Here is a 22,936-nt window from a genome sequence, read left to right on the forward strand (position 1 = left end):
TTTTAAAAAAATAATCTGCAAACTGTGTAGTGGGTTTCAGGAGTGGTAAGGGAACACCCGTCACACTCCATGGTGTAACACTCTGAGGTACAGGATGAAATGCACACAGAACATCAACAGCAGCTTTTAGTAGTTGGCTGGTGTGCAGGAGTGAAGGCCCTGATAACCTAAAATTACCTTGCTTGGCCACGAACGGTCTGGAGATAGTCATGGAATCTGGTCTGGAAGGGGCTTTTAGAGAGTACCTATTGTGGCTCCCTCCCAAAAGGAACTACTCCTAGAAAATGTTTAATCTGATTCAAAACTTCCAATACCAGGAGTATCACAAAGTCAAGTAGTTTGCTCCAGTTCTTTGCTGTTCTTGCAGCAGTTGGGAAGTTCATGGTTTTTCCTAAATCAAATTAAACCTCCTTGCCTCATTGTTAGCTTCTTATTACTTGTCTTCTGTATGGTCACAGAAAATTCAGTTAACTTTTTTTTTTTGCAGCAGCAGCAGCAGTTTTTACTTAAAGATGGCTCTAACTTCTGCCCTCATTCTTTGTCTTCTGTAAACTGAATAAACTAGTTGAGAAAAAAAACTGAAGAGAACTGTGATCCTTCTCTTGCTTTCCTCGGGTGCTGTCCATCGGGTACCCAGCCTTCTTGAAAAGTTTTGCTGGTAAGTGGCCCTGGTGTTCTAGCAGAGATCCCAATTGGTACCAGATGGAGGAGCAGAATCGGTGTTATGCAGAATTCCTGTTTGTGCGCAGGAACGTGGGGCTGGGCTCTGATGCACTGGAACGTCCCGTCCCCTGCTATCGCAGGCAGCGTGTCCTCCGGCCCTTATTCAATACACAGAGCCAGTTCACGCATTCCAGCATGTTTTGCAATAGTATGACCCTGACTCATGTCATGGCTTTCTGTAACCCTCTTTCAAGTCTTTTTTTTTTCTTTGGCAGAAACATGAGTTACAGCTCTTGGTCCATAGCACAGATTTGTGCAGCTGAGTGCCCCGGTTAAGCGTGTTTTGTTTGTGTGCTCTTGGACTGTGTCCTGCTTGTTTTGGAGCATTCCTTTATCAGGAATTTAGAGCACCTTCGAGCCTCATCTTGTCTGCAGCTCTCATGAGCACATACATTGCTCTTTGGATTACTGATGGAATGCTAGTACTGGGCTTAGGATCTAGGACTGAATTTATGACAGGCCACCCACCGCTGTCCCGTGTGACCGTGAGAATGGCTGTGTTTTCTAACCAGGTGTGTGCATGGGCTTTACTTGCTTCACAGACCGCAGCGTTCATCACACAAAGGTAAGCAAGCATAAGACCTTCACCATGGCTTTGGAGAACCTTTATTTAACGCGATCAGTTTTAAGTCCTTACCTAGAGGATTTTCACCCCCTTTTTTGGGCCTCTACCAAAAACTTCTGAAGTCCTGGAGACCACCTCTGTCCCATTCCTGTCCCATAAAGCAACAGGAATCCATTTAATGGAATAAAGTGTTGGGGCAGTGAATGTTTCAAATGGCAAATGCTTTGTCCTTTCTGGGAAGTTTCTGCTTTTGGCATTTTCCTTTAATTTTGGCTTCCTCTCTGAAACAGGTAATCCCATTGCCACCCTGTCCCCATCACTGGTACTGTTGCTCCTTCCACACTGTTCTCTCATGCTGCTGCTGGCAATGGCAGAGTTCACAAAGGTGGGTCTGTGCTTGCTCATGTAGCAGCAACTGTCCTTGGCTCAGGCAAGGCAAGCAAAATATGTGAGCACAAACACCACCCCGCTGCTGCTCTGTACACTGCCCAATCCTCAGCCTTTACAGAGCCACCAGAAGACAAAGGACACCGCGGTGCTGCTAGGAGACCTAGAGATGAAATAATTCACTTCTGGCACAACATTAAGGGATTTAGCCCTAAATATACATTTTGTTCTCAGACCACTTGTACAGCAAAGATGAAACACCCTCTCCTTTTCCCAAAGGAACACCTCACACACAGACCGTACATCCTCACCTTTCATACCACAAGCTTCTGCTTGTGGGGGGTTTTTTTGCTCAATATCCATTAGGAACAGAAGTGAGAGAAAGAGGATCCTGGGGGTATATAATTTCTGCCCTGCTCACCTAGTACTTGCCAATGTCATAGCAGTAGAAAAACAAAGTAATACTGCCTGGCCTTTTCTGTCTCCGTTCTTGTAAGCGTAAAAATTCAGCCTATGGGAGTTTGACATCAAACAGGTATGTTTAGAAAGAGATTTTTATTGAGTCAAGCGTGTATACGCCTTGATAGGTTTGTCAAGGTAAATGATAACAAAGATAAAACAGAGGAAAAAAAGCTTTTCCATATTGCATGACTGCAAACAAAAGGTTTCTTAGCCTTAGCACGAGAACAGCAGGATTTTGTAGGTACTCATCCTTACTTCTTCTTTCTTGAATAAGAGGCATCAGCATCCTGGAGAGAGAGAGAGGGGAAATACTGATTTAGTGTACTGCTTCCTGCTGGATTTAAGTCCTTCACCCACAGTGTTATTTCACCTGAAAGAGCTTGCGGCAGTGGGTAGTTGCAGTGCAGAAGGAGAAAGTTTTAAGCTGCGTGTGCCATCTTTATTTTTGCTTTGTGCATTTCCTGGTTTTGGAGTACTTTTAACATGCTTTTTTGTAGCAAGTTCAACAGAAACACAGAATAAATATCATCTACTGAGTAATATTGCAAGAACAGAACACTGCAGTACAGATCTGTCTTCAGGGACGTAAATATGAGTGAGGAGCCCTGACCGGCAGCAGTATGGTTTAATGTGCTTCTGGGGGGTGCTCAGATTACGTGCCTGATCTAAAAACTAGACACAACCAAGGGAGATGTTTTCAACAGTCTTAATTCCAAGTTGCATTAAATCATTTATGCTAGTGACTTATAACTCAGCTCTGCATTAATGGCGAGTTCTCAAGTTGTAGCCCATGTGATGAAGATCAGAGGCAAGACCTTTGGCACTGCAAGATGTGCTGATTTCACTGTGCTGTGACCACACTGCAGTAATTCTAGACTACCAGGCATGCAGCACTGGAGCCTGGCCTGCCACCAGCTGCTAGGAAGTGAAGAGGAAAACAAGAACCGGATCCAAAATGCAATCCCTACATTCCCGTGGCTAAAGAGTCTGTCAGCAGAGTAAAAAAAGAAAGCAAGCAGAGAAGAGAGGAATAAACTTACCACTCCGCTCTTAAAGTTCTGTATCCTCCTCTTGCCCATTCTGTTCATCAGCCACCAAGCCCACGTGGGCGCATACTGCCAGAGGTAGCAAACGGCCAGGTAGGGGTTGTCACTGATCCAGGCCTCCTTCAGGTCGTTGGCTGTGCTCACCAGGGTGAGCCGGACACACCGGTCAGTTGGCATCTTGTGGGACTGATCACCGCTGTTCTCTATGGACTGGAGGGGAGAGAGAGTGAGGAGGGATTGGAACTGGATCTCTGTTTGTGTGCAACAAGGGAGAGAAAGGGCCAGGCTCAGTGTAGCTGATGTAGCCCCACCAGTTTCTCCATTGTGTACCAGTAGAATAATCCAGCCGGTACAGCAGAGCCTGGGGCTGGGGAACCCATGGCTCACTAGCCTCTAGTTTTCAGCTTGGGAACACCAACCACCTTGCTGTAGCACACGTGCTTTTAAATAAAGCACCTTTTCAGGTAATGCCTTGATTGATGGGTCAAAGGTTAAAAAAAAACATGGATCTCCAAACTGTCCTGCTGCAGCATGGCTTCTAATTTATTGTGAAATGGAGCTGTCATTAACAGGTCACCCATTCTGCAGCTGAGGGCTCTGAGAAATGGGAACTTTCCTGCTCCCGGGTGCCTACCCCCTTGTATGCTACAAGTTACACAGTAACCAAGTTAATAGATGAAGCCACATTCCCCATTAACTTAAATATTCCTACCAGCCCTGCTCCATGGGCAGTCATCTCAAGCAAGAGAAAAGTAACCGGCTGCTTCAGTGCCGGGGTGTCTTACTTGAAATCTTGTCCACAGGTATCACTTAGTGACAGTGACCGTAAGCCACAGCCCTGTGAATTGATTTACATTTCATTCCAGCAATAAGAGGCTGCTCTAACAATCTGTTTTTCTGTTTTCCAGTGCAAAAGCAATTTGGCCTAGATTAGGTCTTCCTCCTAGGTCTTCTGCCACGCTGAAATCTGAGGAATTTGTTTTGCAAGCTTTTGAGATTGCTCGGAAAGTACATCTTTCACAGAAGTATGAAGTTTTGCAAGCCAAAAATCCTTTCAGAACTTGATTCAATGATGGGAGATATTCCTCCCCCCTGCTCCCCTCACTGGTGGATTATCCTAAGCTTTGAATTGACTGAATTTAGGACAGATGATGTTTTAATGTATCACAGCAGCAAATTCTGCCAGCTACTTTGTTAGACAGCCTTTATTAAAAAGTTTTGCTTTTCTCCTTGAACAATCACTAACAGGAGAAGAATGCATGCCTTGTATCAGCTAAATATAGCAGCTTTGCCAATAACAGCATCAACCAAACGGGACATCGTGACTAGCACAAACAAAAAGCTACCTGTGCAGAAAGGATAGTATACTGCACGCAGAACCGTCCAGAAAATCCTGGCTTTTCCCCAGAAACTGTGGCAGAATGGCTATACAGTATATTTTACTAGACTTGAATTGTATGTGTTTGAAGAGAGGAGGCATAACAATTCTAGCTTTATATTTTCATTTAATATGGACTCAATTGATACCACAAAGAATTACAAGCTTATACATAGTTCTGCACCAATTAACGCATTTCTTGCTAAGAAGGCAAGGTTAGCGCTGGCTAAGCAGGGAAAAAGAAAAGAAAACCACAAAAGGATCACTGGTCCTGCTACAAAAGTTGGATTTAATCACCACAGAATTGAGTCCTTACCTTTGCAAGATCCTCCGTAAAGACATTTTGTATAATCTTAGACTGTACAGGCCCTGGGCATATGTTGATAATACTTATCTCGGGGTAGTCAGTCAGCTCAGTCCGAAGAGAATTAAAAAATCCCTAGAAGAAGAGACTGTAATGTAATCTTCCTTCACCATGTTTCTGCATGTACCAAGATTGAACTGACCACACGTTTTTATACTAGTTCTACGCTGTGAAGGCAACTGTATTCCACTAAAAGCAATTCCTACTACTTTCTTTGACTTTTCACACTCAGTGGCTAATTTAAAATTTTATCTGCAATTATAGACATTGCTATGTAAATCACTGAGGAATCTAGCCTTGACTTCTCAAATACATAATAGTTCCTCTAAAGTACAGCCGGACTCTGCTGGCCCTGTGTTGAGGACGAGCCTCACTGTTTTGGTGGTGGAAGTGCCACCAATCGTAAGAACTGCAATATAATGGAAATTATCTTTTGCTCTTTGTGGCAAGATTAAAGACTTAAAGTTGTTTCTTTTGAGTAAGTGGCACTGGTTTTATGTAAGAGGAGGAGGAAAGCTTTTCAGCATATTAAGTCAAAGGTGCACCCTGAGATTTTAGGGGGGTAATTCTGCACCACTGAATTCACTGCAGAATTTGAAATTTGCATCCACATCGATATAAATCATATTTTGGCTCAGCAATATGCTAGCCATGTATCTAAGTTAAACTACAATTATCAAAAGCTGGAAGTATTTCTTTTAAGTGAACAGGATAAAGTTTTCTTAACCTCTGTAGCCATTCACACTTAGACAGCAACTATTAGGGGGAACATGACCAGTGCAGGAAGGTGCTTCCTACTGAAGTTGCTGGTCAAACACTGTAGAGCCATGATTTAGCAAATACCACATCATGTCTTGTCTTTGACCTGGTTGATAACAGTTCCTTGTATTTATTCTAACACATCATGTTGTGTCACAACAGAGAGAGAGCAAGCACAGGCTAGTAAACTTCTCCAACTGCAGCAAGTTTATCATTCGTGCTCCCATCAGCTTGGGAAGAGGGCTCGGCTGACCCAGAGCCCTTCACTAAATTGCAACACAGGGCTAAAACCAGTCAGATGTCCTGGCGTGACACAGAGGCAGTTGGCTGGGGCAATCCACTAAAGCCAGGCAATGAGTTGCGCACCGGCACAAGTTGCACACCTATGACCAAGAACATGGGCTCTAATTTCCCATATACACTTTGCAGTTAGGTTCTGCAAAAACACTAACCATGTATTTAAAGTCCCAAGTACCTGCAGGCCCCATATCTAGTACCAGATCTTCACAGCATGTTATCAAAGCCTGGAGATGTGTAACTTCTTGAGGGCTAAGCTGTAACATTAAAGACACTTACATGCCTAGAAGTCTGCTTCTGGACACATGGGGAAGCACCTCAGATCTGCCAGCCACCTGGCTGTCCTAGATTAAAAGCCCAGGACCTCCCCTGGATTGCCTCCTGCCCCAGGAGGAGCCTCCTCCACCCCAGCGCACACCAGATGTGGCACCAATACAGCTGTGCTTTACCTACCCCTCCAGGCTAACACGACAGCCCCGACCTGCACTCCCCACATCCCCTTCTTTCCCTGAGGGGTCCTGAGCCCACTTATCTCAGAGAAGCGCCATAACCCCCAAGCTGTGCAGTCCTGTCACAAAAGATGTGCCATCGGTCCAGCTGAGGAAAAAGTAACAAGTAAAAAGACACCAGACCCCAACGGTAAGAAGCAGCAGCGTGTGTCATGAGCATGGCTGCTCGGGTGAGGGCAAGACATGCTACTGCTGCTTGTTCACATGAGTACTTTGCATCCTGCTCACCACAGCGGGAAGCCCAGACTCTCCAGGACACAGCCTGAACAGCAGCCCACGCAGCTACCTTCCCTCCTCTGGGCAACCCTCAGTTATTTCGTCAACGCTGAACTACATGAGCAGGACTAAGCAAGAGCTCTGCCAGCCTACACTCCCTCATCACTCCCTGTTGATTTGGGATGCTGAGGAACAGAATTGACTCCCATTTTGGCTGAAGGAGGTGTACTTCCAGAAGCTGAGGAGGTGGAAGGGGGTATGTGTGTGTCTGGGAATGCTTTGATAAAAAGGAAGCCAGAAACATTGCTCGGTCACTTGTAACAAAGCACCTACGCCTGCTCAAATGCTGGGAGGCTACTGGGATCCAAATTCTACCTAAGAATAGGCACCTGCCCACAGTCCTGAGCAGCCATACAAAGGCACGCAGCAGTAGCAGGCTCTGGAGGTGATTTCAGACACCTTCCTGCAGAGGACACTGGCTCTGGCACGCTCAGATTGCTGCTTTTCTCCAGCTCTCACAAAGGGAGCCTGGCTGACCCGAGCAAGCTGCAAGACACCAAAAGCTGAGCGTTGGTCCAGTGATGTTACGTTATCTTTGGGAGATCCTGTCCACACAGCAGCTGAGCACAGGGCTGCTGAGGCTTTTCTCAGAGTGCTGCTTGAGTAGCACCGTCAAAGTCAGCACTATTTCATTAGAGGCTTGCACAGCCTGTAAACACAAAACGCACATAGCTAGAGATCACGGCATGGTCCCGTTTCTTCTCTGTAGCTGTTCTGTTACCCCCTCCATTTCAAGGGGTTTGTGTGCCCCCTCCTTCCCTTGGGCTGCAATTCCAAGTTTCTACACCATCCAGGAAGTACAATCTCCACCAGCAACACAGGATGGCCGAAGCACTCGCTCAGCTGACATCCTAGCTCATTCATGCTGAGAAGAGCCAGAATCTTACATGCCCTCTCCTCTGGAGGCTCTACCCACAGTATATAATAAGGCTTCTCTAATTCCAGCACTTATCTTAGATATCCAAAGATAGCTGGTATGGGATTCCTCCACTTCATCCCAGAAAAGAAGCTTAAAATTCCTAAGAAAGAAAAGAAAGTGCTCTCTTTTTCCAAATTCAGGCAAGGGGCAGGCCCAGTTTTAGGAGCAGTAAAGGAACTCAAGTGCAAAAGGCAGCATCTGAGTGTTGCCACCAAGCCCAGACTGAAGCCAGACTAACATACAGACACAGGGTACGTGGAACAGGAACTGCTTGAAGCCATCTCTGGGCCTTTCCAGCTTAGTGCCCAAATCCTAGCAGATGCTGAAGAAAGTGAAGCTGAACTGACTTCTGCTAGGCCAGAAACATTTAGAAATTGCCCTAATGACCAGTAACTATACAGAGAGTAGTGGTTGCTGCTCAGTACAGTCCATATGTTTGTTAGACAAATTCTTGATTAAGGAACATTTTCTTTTTTCAGATCAGATCTGCCACCATTTCTGATCCACTCCACATGCCACCAATTATGTGAACTGCAACTAGATAAATGGCACATGATCGTCATGAGCATCAGCACGATAGGAGAGGAACTGCATCAGTCAGATGCAGACTCCTGTGGACTTACAGCACTCGGAACTGAGATAAAGGGTACTCTCATAACATTGTTATGAAGAATTCCAGTTGGCATGAATCAAAGCGTGATTGTTTCAAGAACAAATCTTAATTCTTAACAGAATTCCTTCCTTCCTTCCTCCTCCAACTGCCATTTAAAAGAAATTTAAAAAAGAAAAAAACCCAAACCCCCAAACAAAAGGAGGGACTTTTTGAAAAAGGGCATGATTAAGATGGCAGCATTAACTTTGTCAGCTGTGGTAGACTCCAAGGCATGAATTAAAAAAACCCAAAACCTTAATAAACGAATTCATGTCAGACAGGCTCACATATGTACTAGCTGGTGACCAAAATGCAATCTTCATTTCAAGAAGACCTTAGAATACAGGTTGACACATGCTGGGAAAACACAACAGGAAAAGTATCACTTTATACTTCGTATTATTTCCCCCCTTACCCTCTCTATAGCCATTTCTTCTTGGTCATCATCAGAGATGGGCTACCTGAAGAAGAATGCCATTCCTACAGACTTCCTTTACCTGAACTGTACTGGTAAAGTTTGATATTTCAAAAAAAGCTTTTCTAGCTTTTTGGGATTTTCATGCCCACACCTAGCCATAACTCCAGGCTGATAAAGACACTCTCAGACAGTCTTTTTGAAATCTATATTGCAAATCATGTTTTAAACACCTGCAATTAGTATTTGCAGAATTACTGTCAAAGAAACAAGAAAGGTGGTTTGGAGCCTGGCCTGGTTATTGAGCAGAGGTATAAGCTAACAAAGATATAAGCAGTTCAGTTTGCTTATTTTAATTAATCCCGAATTTTTAGTAAACTATCTCTTTAAAGCTTCGCCCATGTTCTTGATTTTAACGTTCCAAGCATTTTTAAAGCAAGAGGAGTTCCTCGTGCTCTGCAACTAATTAGCCATGCTTTGACCAACTGCACCACACCCAAAAGATAATTCAACTGAAAGAACACTTAATGAAGGAGCATAAAGGGAATTCATGCTTCTGCTCCTTGAATTCTTCTAATTTGAACCTAGTAGACTTAAACCAAGAGGGGGCCTCTAATGGGCAATTTCATCGCTGCCACTCAAGTGAAGAGCACTCTCCCTGTCACTAACTGAAAACTTTTTATTAGCAGAGGTCGGTCACTGTCTTCTACATCTTCATTCTTTCAAGTGTCTAGTGGCTTGCTGTGTCAGCCACTTGTTACATTTTTGTTATTGTTAGCCAAATTGTCAAAAAAATACTGATCCCATAGCTTAAGCAGAGTTACTCTGTTTATATGTTTAAATCCAGCAGAGAATAAGAAGGTGCCAGTTTTTTTAAACCATCACTGAGCACAGCTGAAGTTTATTTTACCGAGATCAAAGAGTACATTAGCAGGAAGTCAAACACTGGTGAAAGACAAATATGTCTAAACAAATTTACCAGTTAAACAAATGATTCCTCAATGATACAGGCAGGTTTTTTTTCTCCCCGCTACTTCTCTGAGCTCTTCTTCTATGGTTTTTTATGCAAGTGCAACTACTTTCAAAAACTTTTTCCAAGCAATACTGAAAGTTGAGTGTTTATGCAGAAAATAGCTTCTAAGACAGTATGAGCTGCCAGTTCTTCACACCACAGCACCATTCAGAACTGCTGGGAAGATGCATTCAGATGTTCCCAGCTACGTCAGGAATTCTCATTTCTCTTAGTAGTCTGCTTTACCACTCACTGTCCTAAAGATTTCCTGTAGGCCTAAAACTCTCACCAGTGACTGTTCCTCCCTAAATGCATTAAGATGAGAATATTAGGGCTTCTGTATGCAAAAGCATAATCCTCTGATTTAGGTATTCCTTCATCTGAAGGCCAGAGGCAAAGGTCTTGTGTTTCACATTGGAATTTAACTACACGGCCATTAGGCCCAACTAGGACAGCATTTCAATTTTGGTCAGGAAAATAAATCTACACTGGAAGCTGAGATACTTTGCATTTCAGAGCAAATTAGTTTTAAAGGACTTTCAACACCTGAGGGAGTTACATATGCTGTGTGCAATTTCAAGCAATACTTGCATTTTCTGCAGAGAATAGTCCTCTGCTACAGCACTAACTGATGCTGGTCTATTACACAGGGTTTAATTAACCTCAGAAATGTAACTTACCTGCAGAGCATGCTTGCTGGCACAGTACCCAGAAGCAAGAGGAGCTCCCATGATACCCATCACACTGCTCACAGTAACAATTTTTCCTTTTTTCCTTTGGATCATGTGATTCAGCACATGTTTTGTTAACGAGATTGTACCTAGGTAGTTAAGTCCCATTATGGCTTCGTAGACATCCAGGTTTGTATCCACAAACAAGGAGCGTTGGGAGCGTCCACCATTGTTGATCAAAACATCAATCTCGGGGAAAATACAATGATAGATTAATAGAACACATTTCCTTTACCACTAAAAGGTGCTTCCTCAGGCAGTTGTTAAGTGACTGTTCTCTTCCTTCTGGTGTCACCTCTGCCATGCACAAGCTGCTGCACAAGTGTCAGCAGTGCTCTCCCCCCACCAGCCCCCCCTTCGAACAGCAGGCTGGCAAATTTTGAACCGAGTCAACCGAACAGGAATACAGCGTTTGATGCCAAACAAGGTAAACTCCTAGTACAGGAACCCTGGCAGCTGGAAAGTTGCTTTCCACACAACACGTTTTAAACTTGCTGCACTGTAGCAAGTAACACCTAACACTCAGGTCCTGCAAGGTGATCTCGGAAAATATGTTTTGTCCAAACCCAGAAACTAACTACAGTAAAGAACAGAAGAAAAAAAATATGGTGCCAGTAATTTCACTGCAAAAATCAAAGTATCAGTGGATTAAAGGCCTAGTTTGAAGTTTTGCATGTTGTATTTAATATTGATCAGGTCTGACTGCTATTTTCTTAACTCCATACTCTGGACTAGCAATCAAGAAAACTATGCACCAAACAACGTAAACAATTGTGCCAGATGTTCAGTTTTGGTCCACATGGTTCTGAACCCAAATTACACACATTGCTGAAACTACCAAATAAAGGTTCTGACTTTCACATGCAATTTTAAGCCCTAAATATACAGCTGAGGATTGCTCCAGTTGGTCCAGAAATTCAGCGACATCAAGCAAGTGAGTTTTTAGTTCTTGGTAATGACCAGATGACCAGTGGTTATCTGTTCATTGCTGCATCTCTGCAAACACTGAAACTTAAGAAAGATGTAGACACTAGTGAATTTACCATACAATAGAATAAAAGTGAAATACAAGTATAGGAGATAAAGAAGAAAAAGTTTAACCCCAGAAGCACACCTTACCTTGCCAAAATGCTGAATTACACGGTTGGTTGCAGCTTCATGAGAGCTTCTGTCAGTCAAGTCAAGACGCAGAACGTGGATCTCTCTTTCACTCAAGTCGCTAATCTCTAAAATTAACCGTAAAGTCAACGGGAACCAATAAGATTACAAACATAACAATTGTGGGAAATTTAATGTGCTTTACACCACATTTTCATTAGAAAGACACCAAGAAACCATAACACTAAGTTGGAAATAAAATCCCTGGTTTCTTTTCATTTTAATTTCCACATGTAATCCATTTTTAATCTGTTCCTACCAAGTCTTTCTTTTCTCATCATTATGGTTTTGCTTGTGAAAAGCTTGACTTTTTTGAACAGGCTTGTGTAGCACAATATAGACTACTCAAATCTCCAAATAAATTGCAAAATCTGGGAGTAACGTGCAACTGAAAATTTCCCACTAAGCCATTCAGAAGCACAGCGTACTGGCAGCATAACTTTGCTTACATGTTAACTAGTCAAGCATGTTTATTCCCGACACCAGGACTAGTACAATTTAGACCCAAACCACAACATACATACATAAGTAGCTATGAGGCAAAGTCTAGAGATGGTAAGATTATTGGAGGAGGTAGAAAGAGAAGGTTTTTGTTTGACAGCTTTTAATATATCCATCTCCTGAAATAAAAGTCCGCTGTCATCAAGTTCAAGCCTCCATGTTGAGTGTTTCTACCACTGTCACTTCAGAACAACTGACCTTTTCCATAAAACATATCTCTTCAGCAGCAATTTGTTACCTTGGGGTTTTGGAACAGATGACTCACAAAAAATACAATCTTCAATGTTAATCTTCTCACTTTTTTTAACCACATATAACATGATTTTCTTTACTTAGTTTGATAGTGCTATTTTTGTTTCTAAATTGATTCCTAGCCACAGCTAGTGTACCTGCTCCCCTTTAACCATCTGCCCTCTTTAGCAGGCCTAAGCATCTGATTTTTTAATTACTACTTCTTGCATATACAGGTAAGGTTAAACTTGTCTTTACAGTGATGTACAAATAAGGAGGAGACTAAAATCCCTAAGTTGCCTCTGTTCAAAAATTGTTAGTATTTAGGCTACTGATTAAAATAAACGCATCTGTCTGGTTTAAAGCTGCCAGTATTTTCATTTATTGCTCACTCCAACCCCTTCACACGCGTTTTCCCCTCCATTTCTTCCAGAAACACAGCAATAAAATCCATGTAGTTTAAACTATGTTTACAGAGCCACACCTCTACATCGTGCTCCCTCAAGCAGATTTGCACAGTGGAGTGTTTCTGCCATGGATTAACAAGACCACACCATCAACCCAGCCCCAAAAGCGATATAGTGGGGAAAGAAAAAAAGCAGAGGAAGAGACACAGACTGCTGATATAGAAGGAAGTGCTCTTCTATATCACGTAAGAAACTTTTGACTTCAGGAAATACCAAACCAGAAGCCTAGTTTTTGTTTTGGAGCAATCCGTAGCCCAGCCTGATTTCCACCCCCAAAAGTACTCAGACCGTACATCTCTATCAGTTTCCTCACTTCTTTTCCAGGGTGAGCTTCTACCACCTACTCATCCCATTGTTTTTGTGGCAGATGACCAGAACTGTGCAAGTGTTGAAGGCACGTATAAGTCCCAGTTCAAGCCAGTATGATATTCTCCTAATTATTACTATTAATAATATTAATAATGACCCCTAATGTTCCACTTCCTTTTCTGCCTATTACCAAACCAATGTCTCTAAGGCAACAATTATGATAACCCACTTCTTCCAAAGTGGGAGACCTTTGTTTAGAGTTCATCGCCTTACGCGAACGCTAACTTATGGTAGTTGACATCCTTTAGTGAAGTGTCTCCAGCTGCAAAGTACACATGGCCACCAGCTTTCAGATGCATCTGAAACTTCACACTCAAAGCTCAGCCTACACTGAACAAAGGCCACTTTCACCAGCTGTGAACCCGTACACTTCTAGTGCACAGTTTTCCCGGAGGTCCTTTAAAGCCTCCTTACATAGCAGCTTTACACAACACTGCTTCTGGTTGGGATCAAACTGCCCAACCACCAAGCAGCCAGTCTTCTGACTGACATTTTCCTCTCAAGCAATCATGGGCTGCCTCTTCCCTGTTGAGGGTTAAGTTCTAATTACTTTTTAACTGAAACACGGTTACAACCACCCAAAGCCAACTTGTGTTTTGAAAAGACAGCTGCATAACTGATACTGACTTAAAATAATATTTTGTTACAACATCAAGCGTATACCTCTTGCCTCCAGGATTCCCTAGAGGTTTTCAGATCAACAACTCTTTTTCAATACATGTTAATCCAAGATAGCAGTTTCTCCCAATACAATAAACACTAATACTCGGCACAGAACCTTTATTTTCCATCTCTTCAGCGCTTCCTTCTACCTCTTATTTCTATCCTGTATAATGCTCTTTAACAAGACATGAGCTTTTAGCAGAGGCTGAACAACATGACCTCCTAAGATCCATTCTAATGTCAATTACTGTATAGTACTAGAACTTATAGATTGTCATTCATTTGGCCTATCCATATTTAAATCGTATTTGAGCTTTGTCAAAAAAAAAAAAAAAAAAAAAGAAACATTCCCCCACTTACTCCTTTTTCTTTTCAGGACTTTTGAGAGAAAACAGCCTCCAACATTAGTAGTGAAATTCAGCTTACATTGCAGAGAGTGGCTGGGGGAAATACAGAAGCCACTTGCAGGAACCAAGTTACACAGGTTGTTTTCTCTCCCTCCTGCAGAAGTGCAATGAAGTGTTGAGTTGTCATATGCATGACTCATCAGGTATTGCCATAGCTTTTACAGTACTTTCCTTCTCTCTCTCTCTCTCCCCTTCAGCTTTTAAGCAGTGTAGAATGCATAAGCACGTATCACAGGGTGGTGTCTGTAAACTTTAAATAAGATACACATGCTTGCTTCTGACATAAATATGCAAATTATCTAGTTAAGTGGCTGCTGTGTAGAGCATCTACAGCGGGCATGTTAAAGCCTATTAGTCCACTTATGCCATATAAAACAGCAAAATTCAAGCTGATGTCATATGTTGCAGCTCAATGTTAACACGTTCCACACTACTCAAATTTTACAGAATACTCCTGAACTCAATTGCAAAAAGAAAACATGCAGGTGGAAGCAGGGAGAAGCCACCCAGGAAGCACATGGTCCCACACTGCCCAAGCACACAAGGACGGAATCAGGAAGATCAAGACTCAGAGTTGAAGCTGGTGAGGAATGTGAAAGGCAACAAGGACTTTGTAGGTACAGCACCAACAACAGGAAGCTCACTGCTGAATAGGGATGGCAAGGAAGTGACGAAGGGCACAGAAGAACATGAGGTATTCATTGCCTTAGTCTTTGCATTAGTCTTCACTGGCGAGATCTCCTCTCAGGTCTCCCACAAGCCTGAGGCTAGACTCTGCGGGAAAGAAATACTACCAGTGTCAGAGGAAGACCAAGTTAGGGACAAACTCCACATATAAGCAGGGCAACACATACATCAAGATTTATAAGAGTTTGACCTATGTCACTCATCTTTAGAAGGCACTCGCTCAGTGGAGTAGCTTCCCTGTGACTGGAGAAAACCAAATGTCACACAGCCTAACCGCAGTCCTTGGGAAAATTATGTGGCAATTCCTCCTGAAAGCAATTTCCAAATACCTGAAGGTGACTGGGAAAAGCCAGCATAGATTCAGCATATACTGCCTGACCAACTTAACTGTTTTTTGTGATGAGATGACTGGCTCTGTGGACAAGGGGAGAGCAGTGGATGTTGCTTACCTTGACTGTGTAGCTTTCTATGCTGTCTTCCATAGCATCCTTGAAGATATATTGGGGAAATATGAGGGGTCTACATGAGTGAATTATAATGCACGTGAAAAACAGGCTGGATCACCAGGCCCAAAGAATAGCAACCAACCTTTCACAGTCTAACTGGTGGTCAGTTCTATGTGGTATCCCTCCATGACCAGTATCTTTTAATGTTTTCATTAATGACTCAGATGATGGGACAAAACACAGGCTTTCAGCAAATTTTCAGTTAACATCAAGTTCAGAGGAGCAGTTGCTATGTTGGAGGTTAGGACTGTCATTCAGAGGCATCTTAACAAGCAGTAAGAACAGCCTGACAAACCTCATTAAGCTCAATAAAGTCAAATGCAAAATTTCACACCTGGGATAGGATAATGCTATGCAGTACTGCAGGCCAACGCCCATATGGCTGTGCATCAGCTCTCCAAACAAGACCTGAGGTCCTGACGGAAGGACCACAGCAAGTTGCATCTAAGTCAGAAATTAGCTCTGGCAATTGCAAATGCTAACGGGCTGTGCTAGCAAGAGCAGACTGAGGGAAGTGATTTTTAAGTGCCTCTACACAGGATTCTAAGACTGAATCTAGAGTACTGTGTCCAGTTTTGGACCCCCTTAGTTCAGATAAATACAGATGAATTGGAGATAGCGTATCTTAGAGCCACTAAGATGGTCAGAGGGGCTAGCACACATAATAATCAAGGAAAGGGGTGGAAGCTGGCTTTACACATCCTTGAGAAGGATAAGACGGGAAGTGGGCCCAATTACTGTCTTCCACTACTTACAGGCTGGCTATAGAGAATATGGAGTAACTACGTTACTGAAGAGTTTCCAGTCTTCCTACTAATCTGACCTACAGCTAAAGTTCAGCAGCATATACTTGCAGAACACATGGCTACGTAAGACTTTGAAGCTAGCATATACAACAGCTAAAACATTTACAGGGTCACTTGAAGCTGGCAGAGGCAGAAATCATCCTAGATAAATCTGTGCTCTTGGTTCACATCAATTGAAATAATGTTTCTGAATATTCCTTAGCACACTGCATTCTCATACAAGTGTTGCCTGAAAATGCATATCCAGGATTATGGCTCCTGCCAGCCCGTTTGGTGTTAGCAGTTTTGCAATAACAACAGCCAGCCACAGACGCAAATGTAGTCCCATACTTCTACTGACCGCTAAACATTGCGTCATATAGCACTGGAATTTTGCCATGATTACCACTTAACCACACTGTCTTACGCCCCTTGCTTCTTTTGGAAGACAACTATTTGAGTGACCACTTTTTTGAAGCATCAGAAAATTGAACTAAGGAGTTGTGAATTTTTGAAAGCTCCTTGACAGACTTTTAGAGTACCCTGCTATGACTTAGATTTCTAGAAACGTTTAGGTGCTAACCCAAGATAAACATTTCATTATCCACTAGCACACATTCCAAGTGGACTGTGGACATTCTATCAACATTACTAGGAATGAACTGTCAGTGTGATAACATACTCAGTATTAAATACTGCATACTGAGCTATGGAGGATAAATGGTCTGAAAGAGACATAATGTTAACCATGTTCAAAACCTCTATTTATCAGCGTGAATTCACTGCCTACCCCTCTCACTGTCAAGCCAGAAAACAGGAGGGAAAGAGAGAAACAGGAGGAATGAAGCCAGACCATTGACTCAGCAGGCATATGAAAGAACTGGAATAGTTATACGTTCCACTTCACATTTGTTCCTCTTGATCTACATATAGGAGATCCTCTTTCTTGTACCTGCTCACAACAACTTTTTGTGAATGTTTCTAATAACTGAATTTCTTCTTTGGAAAAGGAGTTAAGAGTCTGCCTGTAACATGGACAAACCTGAAGAAAAAGACTTCTTAGTAGCATGCAGCTACATGGTTTGGTTCTCAATAGGATGATACCCATCAGACCGTTTCCTCCATTCCCCACAGTATTTAGTCCTCTTAACCTAGTATCTTACAAGACCACTTGCAATTGATAATGAGATTGTTAGGTAATATTGGCTAATGAAAGAACTCATAAGGCAAGTCTATACAAAGGCTTCTCACTCATGAAAAGAAAATACCAGCTGCAAATGTACAGTGAAGTTATGTGTAAAGTTTACTTTCATCATGAAATTTATTCCTGTGATATATGGGTCAGTACATCTGTGGCAGCTCCATCACGGTAAGAGTGGAGCTGCTCACATGAAGCAGTAAGTTATACTTACCAAGGCATTTCTTTTTCACTCTTTCGAGCTCATCCTCTCTTCTTGCAGAGATGGCAAGCAAGGCTCCTATCTTTGATAGCTGGTAAGCCAATTCTTCTCCAATTCCACTTGAAGCTCCTGTCACCCAGACAACCTTGCCACGTAGTTCATTTTCTATCAAAAGAATCAAGACAGCAGTTCAAAGTCACTGCAGGGGTACAATCTGATACTGTTTTTAAGAAATATGCTCATTTGGGGCGGCTGTTACAAAATCCTGACTTCTTTATTTTTTGGTCACACACAGTTGTGAAACTGTTCATAGCTGTTCTGTTGCCACTTGAACTTTGTTCCAAGGCTAATCTGAATAAACACTGATTATCTACCTGATGGAAGAAATCTGATTGCATTTCTGCAAGCCATCCCTCACACAGCATTTCCACTAACCTCATCAAAGACAGCTTCAGAGGAAAAGGGAGACTTCTTGGAAGTGACAGGAAACAGCTACTGTATTGCAAATGCAAACAAAAGCCTAAGTAAACCTTTCCCAATAATGTCCTACCTCAAAAATGTTCCTAAGTAACTACCAACAGAATAACATTCTCTGAAGAAAGCTAATCACAGCAAACCAAACACGTGTTCATCTACTTTGTTTTGTATCATCTGCTGCAGGTTAATTCCTGCATTGGCCAGAGTCCAGTACAAAGAGTTCCAAAGGTATAAGCTTACGTGTGAATTTCCCGTGTACTCATAGTTCCTGCCCAGGCACACTTTTTCAACCTGTAGTAAAAATAAGAGCATCCTACTACTTTTACTCCTCTGCTTATATGCCTGTTCCCCCTTGTTTGCAATCATCCTCACTCCGTAATACACCTGGGTACTGGGAAAAGGCTTAGTTTTCCAGGCACGTATCCAAAATCGTCAAATACAACAGATGGCTGAAAATCACCAATTTAATTCTAGAACATGATTTAAGAACAAATTAACACTAATATCAGAGCACCTTCCAGAACGTGCCATTACCTAACACTTGCACATGTTCTTCAAGATTAGTCTTAGAAGGAGGAGCTCCTGTCAGCAGTGCTCTTGAGTACTTGAGTCAGATTTTCCCTATTTCTCAATTTTGCACAGAAAGAGTATTCCAACAATGCCTGGCCAAACAAGGAAGATTGCGTGATATAATCCAAACAGCAGAGTCAAATGCAGCTCCTGAGACTTAAAGTCAGTTCTATTTTGAAAAAAGCCAGAACAGCATTTTTCAGCTCACTGAAACTTAGCCACTCATTTAATTTAGAAAAAGTACTTCTTTTCCACTGCAGCCAGTGGCTGGGACTGCTAGTACTTCCTGCTTACTTCCGTACCCAGTTCCTGGTTCTCTCTACACCACACTGTTTCAAATTTCACTTTCAGAGTCTTAACATAAATCCCATGAAGAGATTAGTACCAAAACCTTCTACCCTTCATGAGCAGATACTCAAGACTGATGATCAGAGCTCAGCTTGAGTTTGTGGCACTGGCAGTGAGTATTACTTGTTTTGGTTTTAAGCTGACTGTATTTTAGCCAAAGAAAAATCCCTCATAAAACCAAGCTTTGGTGGTTTGGGGTTGTCTGGGTTTTTCTGTTCACTTTTTAAAACAATAACAGCAAAACAGTCACTTTCCAAAGGACAGATGTATTCTAAGGGTATGAACTTTGGAGGTGGAAAGAGGTGTTGCTGAAGTTGTAGGAGTAACCACTGAATTAATAGTTATACCAAATGGCTGCTATACATAAAGTTCATTCACACTCTTTTCCTACAGTTTTATTCCAATATATTACCAATTCATTAAATTAACCACAAGAAACATGGGGACTTATCTTTTGTTTGTTTGTTTGGCAGAAAACCAATGTAGACAAATACTACATGAACAAAACAACACATGGACATACTTTCAACCCTGCTTACCACACTCATCTCCTCTTGCTACTGAAAACAAATCCGCTTCCTACTGCTACGTAAGTTTCCTGTCCCCAACCTGTCTTAGGCAGCTTCACTGAAATTATTCGGGATCTTGTTCTGTGGACAGAATAATTAACTGAGATAAGGAAAGTTTTCCACTGATTTCCCAGTGCTGATAGTTACCAAGCACTGAGCTACTGGGAGTTAACATAATGGCAGACCTAGCTCAAATGCCCTTGTAGAACAAGTATCAAACCACTGGCTTGCTCCAGAATAAGTGTCCTGTTCTTACTGGAAATAAAAGTTTAAAAGTTAAAGAATAAAAGCAGATTATACTATTATTAACCATTAACTACTGTATTACAAGGCATAACAAATGAGAGGTTGAACAGAGTAGTACTGCAAGTAACTCAAGAAGTGCTTTTGTAGCTCTATTCACGGGGTTTTTTCCAGTATTTTATAGCTCCTATAGCACAAGGTTGCCATGTCATTTCATTCATGAAAAAAATCTGGGGCGAGGAGGTTTAAAGCAGAACATCCTCCTCACAGCCCTAAAGAATTATACCATTACCCCCAGCTTAAAAGTAGGCTTTCATATGTGAAAGGGTCCGCCTTAGCTTGATAGTATTAATCTGCCTGTGAAAGTCACACCATTTGGAGTGACTGCTGTTCAGCTAGTGAAACACAGCACATAAGGAAAGTCATCCAGCACCCAGTAACCCTTGTCTCCTGACCACACAAATACTTAGAAGATGGGAGACAATCCAGCACCTGCCAATGCCAAAATCCGAAAGTAAATTCTCCCTATAGAACTGAATCATTGAAATGGAAGTGGTCTTCCCTCCATTAAGGCCTTTCTACATAATTATAGTTTACAGCACAAGAAACAAATGAGATCACTCTGCTTTCTGGTATTTTTACCTCCAAAAACTTCGACATCCATAATACTGTTGTAGAAGGCGATAACAGGGTATGACTGCAAGAGTGACAGCTCTAGTAACAGCTTTAAGTAAAATCAAGGGTTTTTTCCATGGGATTCACGCATCACTTACCAAGGCATGCCACATTATGTGCACAATATGGGGACGAGGAAGAGAAAAGGAAGAACATATTTAAAGAAGCATCTTTTCTAGTGTTTGTCCCTTCCATTTTCCTACCTGAACGGTTAGGATCAGCACTGTGGCACCACCATTCCACATGTATATGGCTAAACAATTAGCAGAATGCCACTTAACTAAAATATGTAGCTCAAACTATAGCATTTAATACAAACGCTAAGGCTGGGAGATGGGGGGGGGGGCGCGCGGCTGCAGGGGGGACACAAAACACAGCTCACCTCTTTGCAGAGTAAAGAAGCTTATGTTGACAAAATTGTACCTGATTCTTCTTAGATTACATGTTGGAACAACTACATCAGAAAATTACTACATTGCTCTTTACATGGGAACCTTTAGAGACTAGTTAGAAGGTTTCCAGGCTTCCAACAAGACTGAAGGCTACATTCAATGTCCAACTGAGAGCTCTTACATCTTGATGTGCATTGCACACAGATCCCTTGAGACAAAGCTTCAATTCCGTTTGTATTAGTTGAGATTTAGCTTGTTTCTCTGCCCTAGAGTCTTTCCGTGATCTTTGCAAAGTCCACACACAAAGCTTTTCTGTAGTTTTCTTACACTAAGGCAACTACCTGATGGAGTTCCTATAAAACTTTGGGCTGCATATCCAAAGAGTTACAGAAGATCACTCACACAGGTCTAAATTTAATGTTTATTAGAGCTTTATTACTTTTATGTGCTTTTCTGTTCTGCCCATCCCATGGACTAGCACTTTTGCAGTAAGCTTCTACTGAAAGCAAAAGACAGAGAGGTCTCAAGAAGTTGTCCTACTTTTCTCTCAAGCCTTTCCGAATGCTGACCTTCACCTGCACCACCATCCCTTACCAAAACATGGTCTCAAGTCCAAACCCTTACTCCACCTTCATTCCATGCGGTCCTATCTCAACCCAACACCCAGTTTCATTTCCCACATGGGACAGCCTGTAGTGTCCCTCATCCCATCTTCTTTCAGTTCAGCTTCTGCCGCCAACCAGCCAGGTGCAAGAAAAGGCTGTTGCGTGGTCACCGATGGCACCAGCTCCCTGCTTTCACCTGAGCCACCTGCACCCAGCAGCTCACAGCAGCCCCAGATGGCAACTGCTGGCTAAGCTGGGAGGGGATATTCAGGAACTTGAGGCTTTTCTTTTCAAAAGCCCCTATTAAGCAAATAAACCTATGATTTCTAAAGATCTTTATCCAGAAGCAGGCATAATCACAGTCTGGTTATAAAGATCAACAGCAGCAAGAACTGAAAATCTCTGATGGCATTTTATTATTCAACTTTTGTATCCACAGGTGTCAAAAGCGGCGCCTTACAGAACAGTGGTGTAAAGCCAGACAGCAACCGTGTGGTGCTGTTGTTCCCTTATGCCTTAGAGGGCACAATTCTTACGCGAGGAAACCCACTTAATCCATACACTAAGATACATCTGCTTCATTGTTAAACACTTCCAGCACCACCGTGATGCTGAGATCTGCTTGAGGATGCCAGAACAAACTGAAACGGGACAGCAAACAAACTACGAAGCAACTCATCGCAGCCACAAGCGGCGAGCATCCCCCTTCACGGCCACCCCGCCGAGCACCCTGCTCCGTGGCCACCCTGCCTGCCACCCGCCGCCCCCCGGCCAGGCACCCACCGCGGGCGGCTGCCCGCACGGCTGCCCACCCAGGAGCTGGGCAGAACAACCGTTTTGCGGCCAAACGCGCCAGCCGTCGCCACAGGCCTGCCAGAGCTCGCCACCGCTGCGGAGCTGCTTTTAGCGAGCTACTTCATTGGCGCCTGCTGGGCGAGGGCTGGAAGATTGTGGCTTCGGGGTTGTTTTTATGGATAAGCCCGTCGGGCAGCTGCCGAGGGTTGGTTCCACCGAGCTGAAGCGCCGCCAGCCCCGACCCCGGGGCCTCGCCCGCTCCCCGCCATCCCCCTTCCCCGCACCGAGCGCACCAAGCCCGCCCCCGGCGGCACCGCGCCCCGCCCCGGGCCCCGCCGCCCCCCTCCCGGCACTCGGCGGTGGCTGGCGGGCGCCTTTACCTGGCTTCTTCCCCCGCCACTCGGCCCACAGCAGCGTGAGGTCGCCGTCGGCCCGCAGCCAGCGGAACAGCAGGGCCAGGAGGGCTCCGGCCGCCAGCGCCAGGCAGAGCTCGCAGCCCCACGCCATGGCCGCCTACCGCCGCCCGCCCACCGCGGCGCCCCTTTATCAGGGCCGCGGCGAGGCAGGAGCCGCCCCCGCTGCCTGCAGCCGGT

General features: G+C 43.4%; 1 protein-coding gene across 1 annotated transcript; it reads right to left on the reverse strand.

Moving 5' to 3' along the window:
- Window positions 1-2,211: 2,211 nt before the first annotated feature.
- Window positions 2,212-22,936, reverse strand: DHRS7 (dehydrogenase/reductase 7). Its single transcript, XM_055801197.1, has 7 exons — window positions 22,724-22,936; window positions 17,682-17,834; window positions 11,615-11,721; window positions 10,445-10,684; window positions 4,878-5,000; window positions 3,178-3,393; window positions 2,212-2,424 (listed from the first exon to the last, which is right to left on the reverse strand). The coding sequence occupies exons 1-7, from the start codon at window positions 22,848-22,850 to the stop codon at window positions 2,389-2,391; spliced, it is 1,002 nt and encodes a 333-aa protein (XP_055657172.1). The 5' UTR covers window positions 22,851-22,936; the 3' UTR covers window positions 2,212-2,388.

The sequence above is a fragment of the Falco peregrinus genome, chromosome 1 (assembly GCF_023634155.1).
Source record: "Falco peregrinus isolate bFalPer1 chromosome 1, bFalPer1.pri, whole genome shotgun sequence".
Lineage (NCBI taxonomy): Eukaryota > Metazoa > Chordata > Aves > Falconiformes > Falconidae > Falco > Falco peregrinus.

Bases quoted from the DNA above. Each gene is read 5' to 3' on its own strand.
- DHRS7 (XM_055801197.1), bottom strand. From the start codon at position 22,850: ATGGCGTGGGGCTGCGAGCTCTGCCTGGCGCTGGCGGCCGGAGCCCTC. The intron at 10,685-11,614 runs GTAAGGTGTGCT...ATTTTCCCCGAG, and splicing joins TAATTCAGCATTTTGGCAAG to ATTGATGTTTTGATCAACAA. The intron at 3,394-4,877 runs GTAAGGACTCAA...TCTCCCCTCCAG, and splicing joins TTACGGAGGATCTTGCAAAG to TCCATAGAGAACAGCGGTGA.